Source organism: Sinohyriopsis cumingii, chromosome 1 (genome assembly GCF_028554795.1).
Source record: "Sinohyriopsis cumingii isolate HCF-2022 chromosome 1, ASM2855479v2, whole genome shotgun sequence".
In the NCBI taxonomy this organism is placed as follows: Eukaryota; Metazoa; Mollusca; class Bivalvia; order Unionida; family Unionidae; genus Sinohyriopsis; species Sinohyriopsis cumingii.
In genome coordinates, this window is record NC_142961.1 from 153,430,015 (window position 1) to 153,451,976 (window position 21,962).

The 21,962-nt window shown below is 35.3% G+C and overlaps 1 protein-coding gene across 4 annotated transcripts in view; it reads left to right on the forward strand.

The window, feature by feature from the left end:
* Positions 1-21,660, forward strand: part of LOC149808181 (sialin-like) — a 41,238-nt gene extending 19,578 nt beyond the window's left edge. For all 4 annotated transcript variants that reach the window (XM_089974347.1, XM_089974320.1, XM_089974338.1 and 1 more), the window contains exons 6-9: positions 3,333-3,537; positions 4,862-5,009; positions 7,626-7,740; positions 10,274-21,660. In XM_089974347.1, coding sequence (XP_089830473.1) covers positions 3,333-3,537; positions 4,862-5,009; positions 7,626-7,740; positions 10,274-10,429 — 624 coding nt within the window. In that variant the 3' untranslated portion in view covers positions 10,430-21,660. The remainder of the gene's footprint in view (positions 1-3,332; positions 3,538-4,861; positions 5,010-7,625; positions 7,741-10,273) is intronic.
* The last annotated feature ends 302 nt before the right edge of the window (positions 21,661-21,962 follow it).

A 21,962-nucleotide genomic window follows, 5' to 3' on the forward strand; every position in this document is an offset into this window, starting at 1 on the left:
ATATATATATATATATATATATATATATAAAAGAAAGGTATGACCATTTGTTTATTTACAGTACCTATTTCTGTTGCTGAATTTTCCATATATTATCTTTCATTGATTAGTCATCTTACAAAATTATAAATAATCTGTTTGATAAGCATAAACTAGCCATATATCTGATATAATTTTTTTCACAACATGGTTTTATATCAAAATCTTGGATGGATTAGACGATGATTTAAATCCACCTTTCTTAATGAGATAATTCTGCATATGTTTGGTTAAGCTGTTTTTCAGACTTGGAATATATGTTGTTATGTATATCTATATTCTTGGTAACTCCTGGTAAACGATTTTATCTAATTTTATAATTTTTATTCGTGGATCTATAAATAGATATGTATGTATGTGTTGACAGTTATTGATAATAATCATAATGTTAAGACTTAAATGGCATTATGGCTTAGGTTCTCAGTGGCTTATGGGGTTTTGATGCTTCTAGAATAATTCTGCAACTTGCCATTGGTTAGGCTAGGTCACATGAGTAGGCCAATTTGATGCAAAATGAGTAGTGTATTCTGTCATTTGAGGTCTATTGCAGAATACAGTCGCAGTAGACAGTGTATATAAAGGAAGAGCAATTTCATTCCATGTTTGGAATCATTTCCTTTGTTCATGTTGTAAGTCTGCAGACGTGTTTTATGTTGTACATTATATTTAAATATTACTAGAGAGGAAAAACATTGTTTGGACTGTCAGTAGAAATGAAAGTGTGCTCTTTATTTGGACTATAATATTATTCTGGAACTGTTATAAACCATTCAAAGAAATTCTTAACATTGCCATCTTGATATCATTTCTGGTTTTGAAATTTACAAGGAGCTTTTCATTCATTTAGGACTTTCATAGAATTTTATCAGGATTATTCTCAATTCACATCATAATACTGGAAGTTCCTCTCACATTTTCATGTAGGACTTTGATAGAATTTTATCAGGATTATTCTCAATTCACATCATAATACTGGAAGTTCCTCTCACATTTTCATTTAGGACTTTGATAGAATTTTATCAGGATTATTCTCAATTCACATCATAATACTGGAAGTTCCTCTCACATTTTCATTTAGGACTTTGATCATTACATTCTTTGTCAAGTTTTACAAAACTTGTTGGTTTTGCTTCTTTCTGTTTTTGTGAGTCATAACTATGTTTATCTCATCAAGATCTTGGACAAGTTCGATAATTGGTAATATTCACTATATTAATGAGGTGACCCTGCATTTGATTGACTGAGCATGTTACCGTAAAGAAACCATATTTCTAATTTGACTTCTATCAGATTTAAAATGTGAGCTTTTATCAAGATCTTGGTTGATTTCCGTAATGAGTGAGATCCTTGCCTATGAATGAGATAATCTTGCAAGTGATTGGCTGACCTTGTAACTACTCGGGACACCAGATTTCAGATTTAATTTTTATCAAATACGAATTATTGGCTTATATCATTATAAATGAGTGATCCAGACATTAATGATGTAATCTTCCATCAGATTGACTGATCTTGTTACCACTCTAAAAGTCATATATGTGATCTGATTTTGAAATAAATTTCTGTCTGTGCTTCTGTCATCATAATTTTTAAAGCGTTACAAGACTGCTGTATAGCATTAGCCTAGACTTGCATCTGTTAATATATGTTAATATGTTGGGTATGATATTTAACATTTTGGCAACATCAGTTATGAGCAAAAAACTGTGTATATTATACCTTCATATTTTGAAAGAGTTTTATCAGGATGGGTCAACATGATATGGTTGTGTACTTGCTTGAATTCATAAGCCTACACAGTGAAATGAGCAACTGTTGAGTTATGTAAGCCAGGTCAGGGATATTTAGGGCCCACATAAATAACCTGTTGTATGTACATTTGTCTGTCTGCCTCTGACCATCTGTCAGCAATATGGTTTCTGCAAGATAAATTTACTGGGAATTGTTTAATTTTAGCCAATTTTTTTTTTGTTACTAACATTTAGCATGCGTAGATCTTAATAATAAAAAAATGCCAGTCTTTTTTTACTCCATGTTGCTTGCAGGGTGCAGGAATGTGAGATGTCTATGATTTGCATAATGTTAGGACAAATTAAGTCACCAGTTGCATTAAATGAAATTGCTTCTAGTTCAGATTTGGTGCATGTCCCTGGATCCGAATCATAATGCAAGTTGTTATGTGTTATGGTTTTGTATACATGTTGTGCTGAAACTGACAACTAATTCTTGTTAGAAACATGACTTATTTTATGTAGAGTTTTGTAGGTAGAAATCCAAGGGGTTCCTATAATACAGCAATCTGATTGGATAAGGCAAATCCAAACTGTATTAAATACTGACAATGGAATCTGTTAGCTGTAAGTGGGAAAATATTGAAGAATCGAAAGCTGTTTCTGCATTTTTATGGAATACTTACTGAATAACAGTTTCTCGAACTCTTGGGGGAATTCAGCTCCTTATGAGGATGGCAGTTATTGCTTAGCAAATCAGACTGCTGTGTCTGAGACTTGGGAATAAATATTGCAATTCTTTATTAGCTGAGACTGCATTGAAAAAAGGGAAATATGATCAATTGTTTCAGAGTGAACTGAGAAATAGTGATTCCAATCGAAAAACGATAAAGGAAGGTGTAATGTATGTGTCAAGCATAATAAGCAGAAGGTCTTCATGATAAAATGTGCACATTACTGAACTAATACTGTTGAAATATGAGCAAGTAACAACTGTCATGTTTGTGAGTAAGCGAGTGACATTGTACACAAAGATGGGAAATGAGTATTGATGAATTTTAGTTGACTTTTTGTGCCTAAGTCATGGGAGCTATTTGGCACAGTTACTTGCTGGTGTGGCCCTCTTTGAAGTTTTGGCGGTGGAGTTGCCCCCCTCCCCCCCTTTTTTTTTTTAAATCCTTCAAACAACATTGAAAGCTCTTAACAGAAAGGGATTAGGCATTGAATGCCAATTACAGTTAGCTGCTTTTTTCAAAAAAATAATCTTTGTAGAAACAGTTTTGTTGAAATTGAGATTCATTGTCGGTGATTGATTTGGACTTTGTTCAAAATCTGGTATATTCAAATTACTAAAAAGTAATGGCTGCCTGAACTCCATGGCAATTGAGTGCATTCTCAGAATCTTTGACCTGCAGAGAAACATGAATTTTATTTGCCTCCTAATTCTGAGTAAAGTTATGCAACAAAAGGCGACAATTTTTACCAAAATTACTCATTATGATGGTTCCAGAGTGTGAGATATTAATTTAAAGAAATTAATTAAAACTTTTCTTTTCTTTTCAGGTGAACAATATTAATGTGCATTGGTCAGAATTTATCTGCCATTGGCCACTGTGGTCCATATACATTGCTCATTTTTGTATGAACTGGTCTAATTACATCATCATGCAGTGGTTACCTACTTACTTACTTCGCTCACTAAATGGGAACAAGAGTGATATCATGTTAACAGCTGCACCTTATGTTTTGAACTCAGTAGTGGGTGTAGGTAAGTCAGTGTTCATCTGCAAATTTTTATTTAGAAATAATAAATGTTAATATGTTTCAAAATCTCAAGTGTATAGCATGTTTCACTCTTTTTCTGTTTGTTGCTTGATGCAAAAATGAGATACCACAGCTGTAAAGAAAACACAATATAAAATAGCAATAGAAAGTTCCAGATATGATCATGTTGGATCAATGCATTTTGTTAACCCCAAAACTGTAAAGGCAAAAGTGTTTTCTTGTACACTACCTAACTTGTCACTCTAACCTGCAAGTAAAATTTTGCTTTTGTTATTTGGTACACAAAAAAGACATGCTATGTTGAGAATGAATAACAGATATGGTTTTATATGAATGACAGATACGGTTTTATACGAATGACAGATATGGTTTTATACGAATGACAGATATGGTTTTATATGAATGACAGATATGGTTTTATATAAATGACAGATACGGTTTTATATGTTTCTTTATATAAAGCTAATAAAGTGTATTGACATTTTTTAGATAGTGTGGTTTACATGTTTAATTTACCTGTACAAACTTTAGAAGAGTTTATGGTGTACTCAGTTAAGTACTGCCATTTTTTACCAAACTGCTTTCCCTTTAGCTGTTACCTCAGAAAACTCAACCCTGCTAAATTGTGGAATTGGAGACCAAATTGAAATTTAATTTTCTGTGTTTATTCAGTTTGAAGAAGCATCATTTTACTTAAAAACACGAGTTTTCTACATTTAAAAGATTTGAGAATGTTTTCTAGTAAGTCTTGTTATTATTTCTCCATCAAATACATTACTTGATCTCATTACATTAGAATAACTTTCTTTCCTACCTCCAGATCCAGCCCTCCTGGAAAGACACAAAAAATCTTTCTGTCTATATGGAGGCACTCTACAGATATTATGAACTTCTGAGAGTGTGACAGGTGTAAGGTGTAGTTGTTTGCATTTGCAACATGCAGAGTGGAGATACTGTTGGCATACCTCTATGTTACTTTCATGTACTGTGGCTGAAATTTCATTAGATGTTGTACTTATGGAAATTGTTCATGCTCTAAGCACGCATCTAACCAAAATGACTGCTCCCATGTTCTAAAAAAAATAAACAGGCTAACTCATGTTAAGTAAACCTAGCCAGTAGGATAGGGGAGTTAACCTGTTAGAGTTGCTTCCCTGTGTGGGTGGGCAGCTGGAGAGAGAGATTTTTCCATCTTTCCAGAAGGGCTGGATTCAGAAGTAGCAAAGAGAGTTATCCACATGTAATGTGATGGGTAAGTATTATCAGAGAAACATAATTTACTAAGAAAAAACATTGGATTCTTTCAGTTGCTGGTCACTTTGCAGATTCGCTTATAGTCAAACACAAGTGGACAGTACTGTCAGTCCGCAGACTGATGACCAGTGTGGGTTTGATGGGACCAGGATTATTTATCTTATTTTTCTCAGCTGTAAATAATCTTCCATTAGCAGTTTTGTAAGTATACTTTATAAAGGTTTATTTTATTTTCTTCAGCAAAACTTCATAAATGTACATTCTTACATGAACAGTCAGAGTTTTGCAGGTTTAACATGTTCATTTTTGTTATATCAGCTGTATTAAAAAGAAGGAAATTTGCATGCTGTACAAATACAGTTTATGTTCTACTTGTGCCAACTCGGGATCAGTCTTATGTGCATTGCAGATGATAGTATGGCAAGATGGATGCTGCAGCCATGTTTTGGCTGAAAGTTGGCAAATGCGATATTTGTTGTCAGATCAGCAGGAGTATGTAATGTCTGTTAACTTGCCCAGGACAGCAAATACATAAAACTTAAGTGACCTGATTCTTATATCAGCAGTGTTGGAAGATGTGGAGCATGATATAGCTGAAATAGGGCAGATTACAGGGAAAGGTCACAAGGTCAAGTTGTGTGTGTTTAGTAACGTGCCTGGGACAGCAGATATTTGTCACATAAATGATTATATCAACAATGTGAGACAACTCATATGTTTTTGCTAGGCATGTTTTGAAAATTATTAATTAGGAATACTGGTCATGTTAGAATAGAGATTATACATGTTCAGACATATGCCAGGTTCTTGGGTCTGAAGCACTCACCTTTACCAATCACTGTCGTCACACCTAAATGGGTTTTGAGTCTTGGCCTCATCCAATTTGAGAATGTAAGAAAGCTTGCCAATAGCTTCCCATGGGTTGGTGGTTCTTATTGGGGTTGCCCTGGGTTCTTCCTCCATCAATTATACTGGATGCCATGTTTAGTCAATTTTGTGTGGAGAAATGACTGAGAAATGGCATTAATACAAAAATAACAAACATTTGCCAGAGCACTTGGGATTTATTTTCAACCCTCACTTTCTAAGTCTTACCTTGTGCTCTAGCAAATGTTTACACACAGAAAGCATTGAATGATCCCTTTACATGCACATATAGTAGTACAATCCATGTACCTGAATTTTGGAAATTTATTTCTGTATTATTCTTTGTATTAGCGTGTATGATTGCCCCTTTAGTTTCAAATCATATGGGGTGGCAATTCTTACAGAGACGATAAATGATCTTTTAACTTGTTAGAGTTGTTCTACAGAATGATAATAACAGATAAGAAGGATGTTTATTTAAATTTTTCTCTTGCACAAAAATTTTTTTTTTGACTTGCAGACATGATTTTTCTCCATTTTAAAGCGCAATTCCACTTTTCTCCTGACTTGAATCAGATTTTTCTTGATATAGTCTGTTTTTTATATCATCTCCAATCCAGTTTTTAAAAACAGCCTGTCCACTCCCATTCTGCAATGACCCTTGTTAATTATTCGTTCTAAATATTAGCTAGCACACGACTCTCATAAAGAGTATTCTGATAGGTCAAGGTTTAAATTCATCCAGTGAATCTTCATGTAATGGAAACTGATGGCAATGGAAAGAAGAAGCATGCTTGCAAAACATGGCATCCCGAGTTGTTGAGAGAAACCATGACATGTAAAGTTTAGATAAAGGTTTGAAAAACGTATGGAAATGGGAATGGCTGGAGCGAAAAGTTGACGGAAATTTAATTTGGTAGTTTATAAGAAAACTGAATGCTAGAGGACTGGCATTTTATGGCCTCTGTTCTACGGTAATTGTGGTTGGAAAAGTTTGGAGCAGCTCCTACAAAAGAAGCTGCATACCGAAAAATTGAAGCTCAAAAGGCATCTGGAAAAAGTGCAGTTAATTACTGTAAGAAGAAAGATTTCTTAAAGGAGAGAACAGATGTAGCCCTCTGTCAGAATATGCACACTGCATGTCGCCAATACAAGCACCAGCTTGAAAGGAAATAGGCTCTTATTGAGAAGGAAAGATACAATTGCACATTGAGCCAAAAAAGTCATTGGTGACAAAAAGGAAGGCTAAAGAAATCTTTGCCAAAGCCGCAGATAGAGCTCAACTGGCATGTCAACATGTTGTGCCCATCGGCGAGAAAGACAAGTGAATGTATGGGATTATTTGTATATAGTTGATGTACTTGGGTGTATATTTTACAGATTTGTTATGAAAAGAGAGAAGTATAATATATTTGCTGCAAAACTGAGAAATTATTGTGACTTAATTACGATGTGAACACTGACATGCACATGTTGCTATAAATATTGTGAAATTATTGAAGCCAAGTTGAACATTTTTGGTAAGTTTATTAGTTTTTCAAATTATTATTTTGGTTTATTTTATGATCATAAGTTGCACCAGAAGCAGTTTTTTTATGAGTGTAAAATGCGTTTTTGGCTGGGACCCCATGGACCCCCAGATCAGGGGCATCGTGGAAGGACCCTCAAACCCCACTTAAAATTTTTTTAACTTTTTTTATGGAAGACCAAAATCATGTCTGCACTTGCAAACTTGTCTCATGCAAATTGAAACCTTTGAAATACATTCTGCCATTATGTTTAACTTGTTAACTTCAGATTCTAAGGAGGTAAAATATCTTGCTGAAGTGTTCTGTCACTATAAAATTCATTAGCTATTCATTGGCTTTTTGAATTTTTTCTTTTTCTGTCTATTTTACATATGAAATTCATAAATATATATTTTCATATATGCCTCCTAATGTCTTGCAGATTTGTAACAATTTGCTTAGGCCTTAGTGCCTGCAATTCATCAGGGCACTTGAGTAATCATGCAGAAGTGGCTCCAAGCCATGCAGGAATAACATTTGCCATATCTAATACTCTTGTAAGTATACTTCTTTTTATTCCTACTTTGTCAAATCAGTAATGACCATATTAGCTTTTGGCAATGATAAAAACAAGATTTGAACATAAATGTTTGTCTTGCATGCAGAGTGTAGGTGAGACAGAGTTTTTTTCAGCGTCATTGTTATTTTTGGCATCAGTACTATATTTTTTATACAATTAGCACAGGTTTTCTAACACTGTTCTACAACAGTCATGAAATTTGATGTATGTGTTGATTGTGGAGGGGTCTTCAAATCACTATTTCAGTTCTAACAGGAAACAAAATGTTTTTACACGCCTATTATACTATTTTGACCTTATATTACAGCAAGCAAACATCTTGCATAATCATTGGCTGCACACCCATCATGACATCACACTGTTTTGTCACACTGTTCATGATGGGGCCCCGAGTGGCCGAGTGGTCTAAAGCGCTCTCCATTACGGATCACTGCCATCTCACCTCTGTCTGTGTGGGTTCGAGTCTCAGATTTGGCCAATGTGGGTATGAGAAAGCTTGCCGGTAACTTCTTGAGGGTAGGTGGTTCTTTCCGGGGATTTCCAGGGTTCTTCCTCCACCATTAATACTGGCTGCCATGTATAGCCTATTGTGTGCTGAAAAATGGCATTAAACCCTACTACAACAACTACAACAACAACTGTTCATGATACAACCCTTAAAAAGAGGTCTCAGCTGTGCAAGACACATACCTCAACCCCTCCATGCATTGTAAAGGGAGATAAAAACAAAATATATTTCAACAGAAAGCAAATTGTATAAAATGTTAGTACATCATGAAATTAATCCTTGGAACAGAAACTTGTGTATAAATTTTACAATTCGAGTAACAGTTGTTAAGGTTTGGTTTGGTGTTTTATGCCACAGCAACACAAGTAGATTATTGAGTGCTGAGGCATTTGGAGGAAATTGCCATGCCCAGGGACACAACACAGTAGTTGACCTGGGCTGATCCAGTGGTAGGATTCAAACATTCACCCTTTTGGTCTCGATTCTGGTATTTTAACATCTGAGTTACAATGGCACCTGCTGCTATTAGTTGCCTCTTACGACATGCAGGAAAGGGTATTGGCTTATTCTACATCCCTGTGCCTGCAAAGGGTAGCAGTGGTTCAAGGTGGTGACAGCGGTAGTTCAGATCGAAAAGGTGGTTCATATGCACATAGTTTAATGGCACATCAGCACGGTCCTGGCTGTGTGGTGCCCATTACAAGTTACATTCTGAAATTGTAATGATAAAATATTACTAAAATGATTAGGAAGATAAATCCTTCCAAGGAATGATGTGGGCCAAATTTGTTTAAGTGCTCAATGGACTAGTGAGGTTTAAAAGTTGCTAGTCTTTGATGGATTTTAGACATTCCTAAAAAAAAAAGGCTAGTACCTTTAACTTTTTGGTATATTCCTGTCATTTCATTATGACAAAGGAATCTTATGTTCTGTCTTTAAAATGATCCTATGACTATAGATTATCCTGATGAATGTTATGGGCTTTGGGTATTTATGTTGGTAAATTTTAATTCTAGACCCATTTTAGCAGTCACCAGTGACCAGTCCTTGGTGACATACCCAGCCCCAGTGTAAAGCCCACTGAGACTCGCCCAGTAAAGTCCATTGTAAAGTCTCTTGTTGCCTGCCACTTCAAAAATTTATTTATCAACCTCAAAAATTCCAATCTAATTTATTGTCTTACAGAACTTTAAAGTTTCAGGATTCTGTATGTCATCATGGTCGTATATGTGCATTTACTCAAATTAAATATTCATTTGTTGTTCTAAATTTAATACTAATACAGTTTAACCAAAGGTGATTTAGTCATGGTTTTTATATTTTCCACACCTTAAATGTGATATAAATAATTCCTGACAAAAATGATTTGTTCAATATGGAGTTTTTAGAATGGGGACTAGGATCTAAACTGGGTCCAAAAAAGAGAACATCAGGTCCATCATAAAAAATAGGGCAGTATGAATTCTTTCAGGGACCTTGTCCAAAGTTATCAAGGTATTTTAAAATTGATTTGCCATATGTCTTTAATGGGTCATGTATATGATGTCCTTCCAATGGAATATGTATGTATCAGGATCCAAAGTAAAGTGAATAATCATCATGTAAAATGTGTAATCACCATGTAAAGTGTGTAGTCATCATGTAAAATGTGTAATCACCATGTAAAGTGTGTAATCATGTAAAGTGTGTAATCATCATGTAAAGTGTGTAATCATCATGTAAAGTGTGTAATCACCATGTAAAGTGTGTAATCATCATGTAAAGTGAATAATCACCATGTAAAGCGTGTAATCACCATGTAAAGTGAATAATCACCATGTAAAGTGTGTAATTGCCATGTAAAGTGAATAATCACCATGTAAAGTATGTAATCAAATTCTAAAATATTACATATTACTGAAATGGTCAGTACTGAATGCCTATGTGATCTATATGACTTGTACTATATACATGTTACAGTTTAGTTTTGAATACATTTCATTTTACTTTCTGGCACTTCCAGGCTACCATACCAGGGATAATCTGCGGTCCTTTGACAGCTGAGCTAGTTACTCAAAGTCATGGTCGCTGGTTTCCTGTGTTCATCATTGCAGCAGGGGTCAACTTTGTGGGGGCCATTATATATCTCAGTCAGAGTGCAGCCAGTCAAGTTTTATAACATTCACCATGTTCCAGCCTCATCATATTTCCACTCATTTTAGTATTTACTCGTATGTAACATGCATCCAACTGCAAACAGTGGGGATCTTTGTTACTTAATACCAACAGAGCAGGATTTCTTTTACTTAATGCCCAGAAAGTTGGATCTCTGTAATTTTGCAGTTTGGTGCACATTATAAATGTGTAAATGCTGTATAGCAAATATCTGTGATAGTGCTTTTTTGCATGCAGTAAAAGCCTACTTATCAAATTATCATTGTACTGACTTGCGTTATAGGATCAGCCTTTTACTTCAAAGATTCCTTTATATTTATTAAAAAGAAAATCAGGTGTATAAAAAGTGTAATTGTATATTTTCTTGACCTGTGTGTGCATAATTAATTTGCTTCTAAATTGATTTGTACAGGAGTACATTTTCATCAGAATATGTTTTTTTCAGTCTGTTATGTGCAGAATACATATAAAACTATTTGTTTTAAAATAACTTGGTTTATACAAGTCCCTGAAAAACTTATAGTCGTTGAAATGTAAAATATTGAAACCAAGATCTTCGGAGTGTTGGAAAATTAACAATTTAGGTAACATGTGTTTTGAAATTCTTTGAATTCTATGGAGAAGGTCGAACCTCGTTTTCATCATATTCTAAACATGTTTTACATTAAGTGCAGATAAAGAAAACATATATAAAATTATTCCAACATTGCTTTATCTGAATAAAGGGGGCAATCAAACTATACTCTCAAATGGTCTGGTATGAATTAGGTTCTTGAAACTTATTATACATGTCTTGAAAAGCCCTTAAAAAGTCAATGCATTTTATACTACCAAAGATGTATGAACCGTAATTACACAGAAGCATCTGTTATATAGCAGGATTGATTAACATAAATTGCATCAGCATGCAGTCTGTATTCAGAGTATCGTATCTCAAAATATCAGGAAGTCTGTCTCCAGAGACCAGTATCTCAGACTATCCCAAACCCTAACATGGTATTTTTATTCATTTTATCTTGTCATTGGATTACCTCTCCACCTATGAATGTCATAACTGCATTATCAAACTATGCAGCATGTCAGTGAATTGGATTACCTCTCTACCTATGAATGTCATAACTGCATTATGAAACTATGCAGCATGTCAGTCAATTGGATTACCTCTCCACCTATGAATGTCATAACTGCATTATAAAACTATGCAGGATATGTCAGCTACTTAAATTAACTTGCAGCACATGCTCATATTAAATTTTTTGTTCTTGTTAAGATAACTTAAGAGTTGGTTGAGATACATTCAGAATTGGTTATGTGGTATTTTCCATTGCTGTTTGCCAAGGTGTTATGTATTAAATTAGAAAAGAAAGAAGGTCGTTGTGATCTACTGTCCATGCATGAATTAATCTTATAGCAATTATTTCAAAATTATATTAGCACTATAATCACCTTATATAGTAAGTTCATAACTTTAAAATTTTGCTGCTTTTAAAAGTTGATAGATCTACAGAGGTTTATATTAGCCTGAGATTTAATTATTGCATCAAAGATTAGAATCTTAAAAGTTGTTTTTTTTTATATTATTTTCTTTTTCCATATATTATATATTGCATGCAAAATAGTGATAGCCAAATGGATTAACACACAAATTATGAAATAGATGACATTAAAAAAGGAAAAGTCATTCACAGAACAATGTATGTTTCAGAAGCTTTCCAAATTACTTGTGTGTTGTATATTTCATGTCCACGTTATGATCAAAGAGAAATGTTTGATTTTTATGAATCCTGAGATGTTGATAGCAATATTTATGTACAGTATCTGCATTTTATTGTTTCTTGTTCAGTGACATTCGTTGCCATGGTCAAACTTGTCTTTCACTGATAAATGTGTACCTGATTTTTTTCATTGTATATATATTCATATTTCAAACTGCATGTACATGCATCTATGTAAGCTTATAAATAACATCTATAATTATTTATGGTGATAGTGGATGGCCACTAGATTGGCAAACAAATTCTGCTGTCACTAAAATAATTATTCCATCCTAGAGATTTCCTTCATTTTCTCCATTAGGATAAAGAGTTCCTAGTACAGTATACAAGAGGATATTTGGTACATGAATACCGTATGTACTCACTTATAAGTCAAGTCCACTGCAAACATAAACCCTGGTCTTACTGATGCATATGGTGGCAGCAGATCAGAGTTTATGTTTGTTCCACTGATTGCACCTAACAAACTGCATAGACAAGCTCTGCTGACAAATTATATGTAAGATCTGGTTTTGTGCAGTTGGCAGTTGGACTGAACTTGTAAGCAAGTATATTTGGTACTGTCCAATCTAGTGTCCATATGAATTAGAGGAAAACATTACAAAGTTAAAATGTGTGGATGAATTTGGCCATTCAAACTGATTTAAGTTTTATCCCAGTCTGTAATTGCTAAATTATGATAATTTGTATAAGTGTGACCCTAACTTTTGAGTTCTTGATTAGAAACCTAATCAGTTGTGATGGCTAGCCAAGTTTTAATCCATGTGTTAGGGCTTCCAAGGCCAAAGGATAACTACTTTATCAAAATTGACAAGGGTTGTATTTAATGACCCATTCTAAAAAGTGCAAAAAAGGAGATCTTGATATAACAGTACAGTGAGCATGGCATCATCCAAGATAACCATCCCAACAAATCAATACAGTATTTAATTTAAAATCGCAGATTTCCATCTTAAAAATTGTACCACTTCATTAAATGGTCATTTTTGGTTTCCAGTGAAAATGTCTAGAGAATCGGATGAAAGATAGTGAAGTAATAAGTTATAATTTGTAGATGTTATATCTATTTAAAAAAATCGGCTGTGATGAAAGACCACTAGTTAATAAGGCCTATTTTTAGTCAGACAGGTTGAGCATTCGAGACATTAAATCAGAGCTCAGTTCAGGAGCGGGCAGCAGTTTGCAGGAATAAAACAATGTTGGAGCAACAGGTGATCATAGGTAGATGCAACTTGGGTATTTGTCAGTGTGGTCTCCATGAAGACAAGTTATCCACCAAGGGAGATATTGCATCTTTCAAGACAGATGCCAAAAAGGTCCATCATAATTGAAAGAAGACTTAATAAACAAATTATATTTACGTTTTTTCTCCTTAAAAGCCGTCAGTAAGGAAAAGAAAGAATAGACAAAAAGAGATCTTGGAACCACTGTTGTTTCTTCTCTTTGTAACTGAATATAAATATCCTTGACATTGTCTCATGGATTGCACTTTCGTTTTACTCACAAAATATATTCATTGTAAAGAAATACAAATTCTGATAAGAAGAACAAAGACATCATGACAAAATATTAATAGATTTTATTTACTTCATAAAGATGTGATTTCTTAAAGTCATTCCATGATTATGAGACAGTGCACAGTGTTTGAATAAGATTAGAAGGACCATATGTGTAAACTGTAGGAAAAAGTAACTTGTAAATCCATTACTCAAAATTTGTCCTCTTTATTTAGAACAAGGATAAAATGATTTCAAAAACTGCAGTTATTTTAGATACCAAATCCAAACTGTGTACCACAGCTGTGTGTGCTTTTTTGGAATCTTGCTTAAATGGCATCAATGTCAGTTTTCGTCTTTGCTTTATGCAGTTGTAAATGTTTATCAAAAAAATTAAATCTGTGAGATTAATTACATATATTGCTTGGAATGAATCTCATAATGGGGTCCTGTTTTGTGTGTTATGTTATGGGATTAAACCATTTGCTTCTCAGGCCCATAACTTTGTAACAGTTAGAAAGATTAGCATGAAATATTGTTCAGGTATATATCATGACTAGATGGTGTCTCCTACTGCAACAATGGCCCCTGCCTCAAGGTCAAGGATGTGGCAAGACAGATTGTAGTTCTATGACATCTCTTTTTCAGAATGAACCTTTTGAATCACTGAAGATATTTTAATGAAACTTTGCCCAAATATATAACATGACTAGGTGTTCTAACCAGAAATTCCTTGTGAGGTGAGGGGAGGGGTGAAAGATCATGGCACTTTCTGTGATAAGGAGTGTTTGTTGCAAGTTGAGAGATCATTTTGATATTGATGTTTTTAAAATAAACATTTGCGTTGTTTTCTTCTCACAATTTAGTCTATCAAGATAATGTATAAGGAAAAAGGAAATGCAACAATATAGACTGATTTGTTCTAACATAATATACAAAAAAAGAGAAATTTACACTATGTACATTAGGACTGATTACTTTATAAACCTGTAACAAAATGGTAGTAATGAACTTAAAACAAGAGTGAAAAATACACCTTTCAACATGCTTTTGTAATGCCAATAAAGACGTCATGTCAAAACATTAAATATTACTTGACAAAAAGTTTGATTTGTGATCAAACATATTGAAGGTACAAATACACTTAATAGAACAGCTGCACATAGACTGAACGCCTTTAAGCAGTTGCAGCATTTGTGCCTGTAATCAACAGAGTTTTAAACTCAGACGTTGTAAACAAGTATACCTATATGTACAAAACAGGATAATAGAAAAGAGGGAATTAAGTGTGCACAAAAGTCAGCAGAACAAAGTCAGATTTTTCAGTGGGGTTAATGCAGAATATTTGTGCTTACCTATTTGTTACGGGAGACTGGTACGTCTATTACTGCTTCTATATTGCAGTTGGAGTGGCTTCCAAATATTCAGAGTGTCATCACCATGATGGGTCGTTCTTATTCATAGATTTGTGACACCTTTAAGTTGTGTGTAATGTAATTTCCACCATGTTCTTTTTAAATTTTACATGTTAAATGTATCAGATATGCATGAGTTCATCTTCACTTACTTGTCTTCCCAGTTTTAGGAATAGCGTTACTTCAAAATTCTGAATAATCTTAATTTTTATAGTGTATGTTCGTTGTCTCTTCCTGGACTAAAATGACTAGCTTGAGGAATAAAAGTCTGATCAAACAGCAACACTGTGATTCTGAAACAAATTGGAAAGTTAGTGAAGAGTTTTATTTTACCCTGAATTGGAAATTTAAATCCTAAAGGATGGTATGGAATACTTTGCACCTTTTATGATTCCTCTTCAGATACATTGTCTGATTATAATACTTTGGAATACTACCACTATCTTCCACATCCAGCCTTCCCAGCTAAAACTTTTAGCAAGGGGAGCCAACTGATGTCTGGCCACATGTTTAGCAATTAGACAGTGCTCTTTGGTATAGGGATTGGCACCAAATCCCATGTGTACCTTATTGACTGGTTCCACTCATGCTTAGTAATACACACTCTCATTGAGATACCTCACAAATGCGTACAGCAAGTTGGAGGAATTTCATTTATCAGAGAAGTATGCTGCATCATTATTTCCAACTTGTTCTTGCTCCCTTACATTGAAAATAAAGTTTTTCTGTCTGTTGTAAAATTAATTTTTTTGCAGTCATAGGGACCCTTTTTTAGTTACCTGCCTGGGTTGCTTTTACATTATTTTAATGTGTACTTGACTTGCAGTATGATTTATACCTTTATTATGGTGTGTATTTGGTCTACAGAAAACTAATGGTTTCACAGTATCCTTGGTAAATTTTTCATGTCAATGCTCCATGCATCTTGCTGTATAAATTATGCTGAGGACAGGTCATATGTGCATTGTCTGGATGGAGAGTTCATGGGTTTCAATACAAAGTCAAAACAGAAAGGGAAGCTCAATGCACTTAGACAAGGTTGCTCTTAGTATTGATGCCGATGTCACCTCGGTAAATGATTTCTTGTTGAATGAGTTTTGCAAACCAAAGGTCTCACCAACCTTAAGCAATCCAAGATGTTCCTTTTGGCAACAACTACAGCCCCAGCTCCAGTCTTGCCACTAAAGCTAATACTGCATGCATTCAACAGTCCAGTCTTCTATCAAATTAGCTATATTGGCGGACATGTAGAACAGGATGGTTGCATCAGCCTTCAGTTTTCAGTCACGTATGTACCCACTGGGGTCGACCACTAGAGGATGATCAGGAGAAGTAAAGAATTTTCTCAGAATGGTGTGGACATAAACACATTTTTCTGCTTATGGTATCTGTACCCCAAATAGCTCGCTTCCTACTTTGGCTTGAGAATGGCTCCAATCATGTGTCATCACAAAGAGAGGATACAGAACCAAACAAAGACCTGTCTGATCTTTTAAACTGTGATTTCACATGCTGAAAGGCACTGGCTCTGTGGCCAAAGTGGAAGCTACCTTGCCTTTGGGGACTGGAGATGGTCTGTCCGGGATGAAGGGATGTATCTCACTCCACCATTTACCTAATTTCCTAAGGTTTTATAACGGGTAACTTAACTGAAGAAGAAGCAACTTTCTCTTAAAATTTGTTCCCTCATTCTTGTGTACATGATCATAATACAGATGTACCTCCCTGCAGTTACATCTTACTAGGAGAGTATTTATTCAGCTCCAGTAGTAACTAAGGTTCATGTGTGATTTGGTGCCAGTCCCTATATTAAGTGGACATCACTCTGACTAACAGACAACAATTAGCACCAGTAATTAACAATTTTAGCTGGGAGGGCCGGATTTGCAGTAAGATTGTATTATGATTAGTATAATGAAAGAATTTTAGTTGAAAAATTAGTTTGTCCAACTTGGAAAGTTGTTCTTTATCACTTGTCTTGTTTTGTACCAAAGGCATTTATCCCTCAAACAAGTATTATCAAAAGGTAAGGTTAAAGTTTGTATTATGCAAAATGTTTGGAATATGCTTGGAATATTGCTTTGATATGTGTTATTTAATATGGACAAAAGAACAAATGCAGTTATCTTTGGGATTTGTGAATAAGGTGGATGCTACCAAGTGGGACCACTTACATTAATGCATTTGATTTATAGTTAAGTTTAGGTGAGAACATAGACCTGCCAGTTGAGTTTATCTGATTAGAAGGTAATTTGCATTCTGTTAAACCACTGTTTCAATTTTGAAAACCAGAAACAAGTATTTTAATTAGTAAGGAATATTGAAAATAACTCGTTTTTTTTATAAAGATGCTTGTTGTTGTTATAAGAAGGCAGTGGGGTCAAAGGGTGGGGATTTTGAGGGGTCATTATAAGAAGGCAGTGGGGTCAAAGGGTGGGGATTTTGAGGGGCTAGGCAAGGCATTCTTATTTAATTCTAGCTGGAACATCCAAGTTCTTATCATGACAGTGTGTTGCTTACCATTATCATGCCCTCTGCCTTGAGGTCAAGACTTTTGTCCTTGACCTTAATATAATGTTTGAACCACAGAAGATATTTTAATGAAACTTTAATAAGTTTATATTGCAGTTCAAAATGTGTCACATACCCCCCCCCAAGTTCAAGATAACAATAAGGGATAGTGTAACTCAATTGTTTCCTTACACAGGCTCCAGCTTTATATACCTTACAGATATTTTGACGTGTTGTCATACAGTTGTTAAATCCCTAGTGCAATTGTCAAGGTCATTAGCATTCAAAGGGTCACAGGATGGGATGCTTGGTGTTCTTTTGTAGTTTCTTATTTGTAGCTCTGTTGAATTTGAGCTATAAATTTAGTTGAAAAATTCAATTTTTTTTGCTGAATGTTTGTTATTAATTGGCATATTCTGCACAGACACCTGTATGCTTTATTAAAAGCTAACCCCACCCCCACCCACCAGTTACAGAGTCCCTGGTCATGTCATTGGGTGAAATAGCCATACTTATCTGATGGTAGGCCTATGCTTTATGATAAGCCCACTCCTAAGTTACAAGACCCCAAGGTGTAGTCACTTCAAGATGAGCCCCACCAACCCCCCAGCCTATGCTTCATGAAGGCCTATTCCTCATAGTTACATGAACCACCACCCCACCCCCCAGTCTTATCATTTGGAGAAGTATTGTTTTCTTTGGTGGCAGTGATGTCCTGGCATCAGCAGTGTTCAGCCATAATGGTATTTAGATGAGATGTGCTATGTGCTATGCTTTTCTACAGAAATGCATGCATGAAATCACGTTTAATGTGAGAACCAAATGCCACATATTGCACAGAGTTACTCATGATATGATTTTTCATAGTACAAGGCATGTATATGTAGTGTTTTCTAACTTTGCTTTTGTCTTGCAAATACTGCTTACATTTTAATAATACTGAAGATAATCTGCAACAAATGTTACAGAAGACCAAAAGTCACAGTGACCTTTTTTGTCTGACACCAGCTTTTAGTGAAAGTTGTTTTCATTATTGGAGTGTTGTCAGAATTTGCCTGCAGGGGTGTGGCAAATGAATATCCATGCTATAGTGAAGCATTTTGGAAATTTAGGTCACAGGGAGCAGTTTTTAAAACTAGATGAATGGCCTGATTTTTTGGATCAGGCAATATTATCTCCCTTGAATGAATTGACATCCAAGTAACACTTTGATTTTACCTTACATACATGTATTAATGTGGTTTGCAGGTGAGACATAGTGTTGTTTAGTACTTTATGCATTTGTCACAACAGACTGCCATACATCAAATCATGTTGAATAATCTTGCTGATTATAATGTTGTTTCTTTATAGTACAGATTTTCTTTTGCATATCTTGTATTCTTGAAAATTTGGGTTATGTTGTTTTATGGCACAGCAACACATTGAAGGTTATAATGTCGAGGAAGGTTAAGTGGCTTGCCCAAGGACATGTCATGGTAGCCAATCTTATGGGAATTGAATTGCACCTTTCTCATCACATTTAAAGCATTAACCACTGAACCACTCTGACTCAAAGTATTGTTAAACTGTGTGTCAGGATCTGGGATCTTGCAGAACTATCTATTATTACAGTGGTACTAATAACTGCCTTCTCACCTCTGTCTTCATTGGTTCGAGTCTCTGATTCTGCCAATGTTGGTATGTGAGAATGCTTGCCAGTAGCTTCCCATGGGTTGGTGGTTCTTTCCGGGGTTTTCCCGGGTTCTTCCGTCACCATTAATACTCGTTGCCTTGTATGGCCTATCATGTGCTGAAAAATGGTATTAAATCCAACAACAACAACAGCAGTGGTTTAAATGCCATTAGATGAAGTAAAGATCTTTATCAAAGTTTGTAAATATCACTATTGATGTGAAGGTACATGTAATAAGGTCAGAGGTCAAAATCACAGTAGTCACATTTGTACACTTTTGGAGGAGACTATTTATATCTTGTATATTGAATATTACCCATCCTTGGGGATGACGGATTAAGGTGTCAAAGATTAAAGTAACAGAGTGAGTTCTTTTGTGTAGTTGTTAGCTCTATTCAACGTGGACCAGAAGAGCCTGTGGGATGGTCTGTTTGTGCATTGACACAAGTTTGTGATTGCTATTCATCCTAAACTACTTGGAGGATTGCCATTAAACTTGACATGCACATTTATATCCTATGGCCTGTTTGGTCCTAAATGAAAATGGTGCCAGTCTGATGTCCAATATAGCCACCATGGCGGCCATTTTAAAAATCGTGTCAAGCTTCTCCCCCTGAATGGATTGTCATATCTTAAAAGACGTTTTTAATGTCAAGTTAGTCCTTAGGAAAATGTCGTTAATATTGGGCCCACCTTGAAAATCATGTTATTGATACTACTCTAGCATGGATGGTTTTATCAGCCTATGGTGACTGCTCTGGTGGCCTAGTGGTTAGAGCATCCGCCTCGGAAATGGGAGGTCATAGGTTTGAACCCTGGCCGAGTCATACCAAAGACTTACAAAAATGGTACTAACAGCTATCTCGCTTGGCGCTCAGCGTTAAGAGGTTAATGTTAGGACTGGTCGACCTGGTGTCAGGATAATGTGACCGGGTGACGCAAGATGCTTCATGTCTGCGGCATGATGCCTCAGTGCTAGACATCACTATAAACTGCCACACTGCAGACATCATAGTGATATGACTGAAAAATTGTTAAAAGCTACATTAAAAGTCCTAACCACACACACATCAATCTGTGATTTTCGCTAGAGGATTCTTATGATATCTAGTTGGTCTTAAATAAAAAATAGTGCTAATCTGAAATCCAAAATGGCCACTATGGCAGCCATCTTGAAAATCTTGTCATAACATTTTCTGAACAGAAAGTTACATTGATGTGGGGTTATCACCAAAATACTTTGATGTCCAGTTCATCTTAATGGAAAATGGTGCTGGTTTGAAATCCAATATGACCACCACACAACAGCCATCCTGAAAATATTGCTATCACTACTCCTAAATGGATGGTCATGTCAACATGGGGTTTTCAATAAATTACTTCTAATATGTCTACTTGGTCTAAGTGAAAATTAATCTGATTTGACATTGATGAAAATAATTTTATTGTTGCTACTACTCCGTATTGTAAAGTCATATTTACACCACAAGACTTCTGATGATGTCTGCTTGGTCCTAAGTGAAAATGGTGCTGTTCTGGGGTCTAATATGGCTGCCACAATGGCCAGTTTGAAAATTGTATCAGTATTTGACCTGAAAGTCTGGTCATATCAAAATGGGGTTTTCACTAAAAGACCTATAATAATGTTTGTTGAACCAAAATTAAAATGATTCTGATCTGACATCCTGTACATGTCCATCATCAAAATCTTGCTTTAGCAACTTGTCTGAAAGGGGAAGAGTTCTTATGTCTACATGGTCCTAAATGAACATAACTGGCCCTCAATACAGCCACCATAGTGCCTATTTATGACATAGTGCCTATTTATGCCTATTTATTCACTTAAGACTTCTCATGATATTTGCTTTGTCCTAAATGGAAATAGTGTCAAGCTGACATCCAATATGTGTACTACAGCAGCAAATTTGAAAATCTTGCTATCCCTATATAATATTTGACAGTTAAAAGGATGAAATGGTCTTATCTTGAATTTCTGGAAATTCTTTTCACCCAGTAGAGTGTCAGTACCTTCAAGGGACTCTTGTTTTCATAAGTTGGATAGAGTTGTATGAAGGGGATATAGCTTCTGTTTCTATAACTCAATTGTTATCAGATTTGCCACATACTAGCAGAGGAATGGTGTGGTTAAAAATGGGTCCGTGTCGCAGGGGTTGTTCATGAGTTCCTAAGGCTGCATGGACATCACCATAGGCGAGATGATAAATCTATGGGCTTTTTATACATTCTTGCCTACAAGTGTTACTACTGTGTTTGTGCAAACTTTTGTACTAATGTAAACAGCTCTTGGTGCTGTTAGATTCAAATATTTTTGTAGAAATGATTAATAAAAATGAAGCTGAAAAGATGTGACTTGGTTCTTTTCTTTCAACACACACACACACACACTCCCACACATGAATTACCATATATATTTATTTCAACTGTATCTACTTCCAAACAGGAACCAGGGCCCCACATGGCAGAGTGGTCCAAGGATCTTGCCTTTACAGATCACTGACATCTCACCTCTGTCGAAGTGTAAGAAAGTTCACCAGTAGCTTCCCATGGATCAGTTGTTCTTCCGGGGATTTTTCTAGGTTTCTTCCTCCACCTGTGATACTGGCTGCCATGTATATAGCCGATCATGTGCTGGAAAATGGTGTAA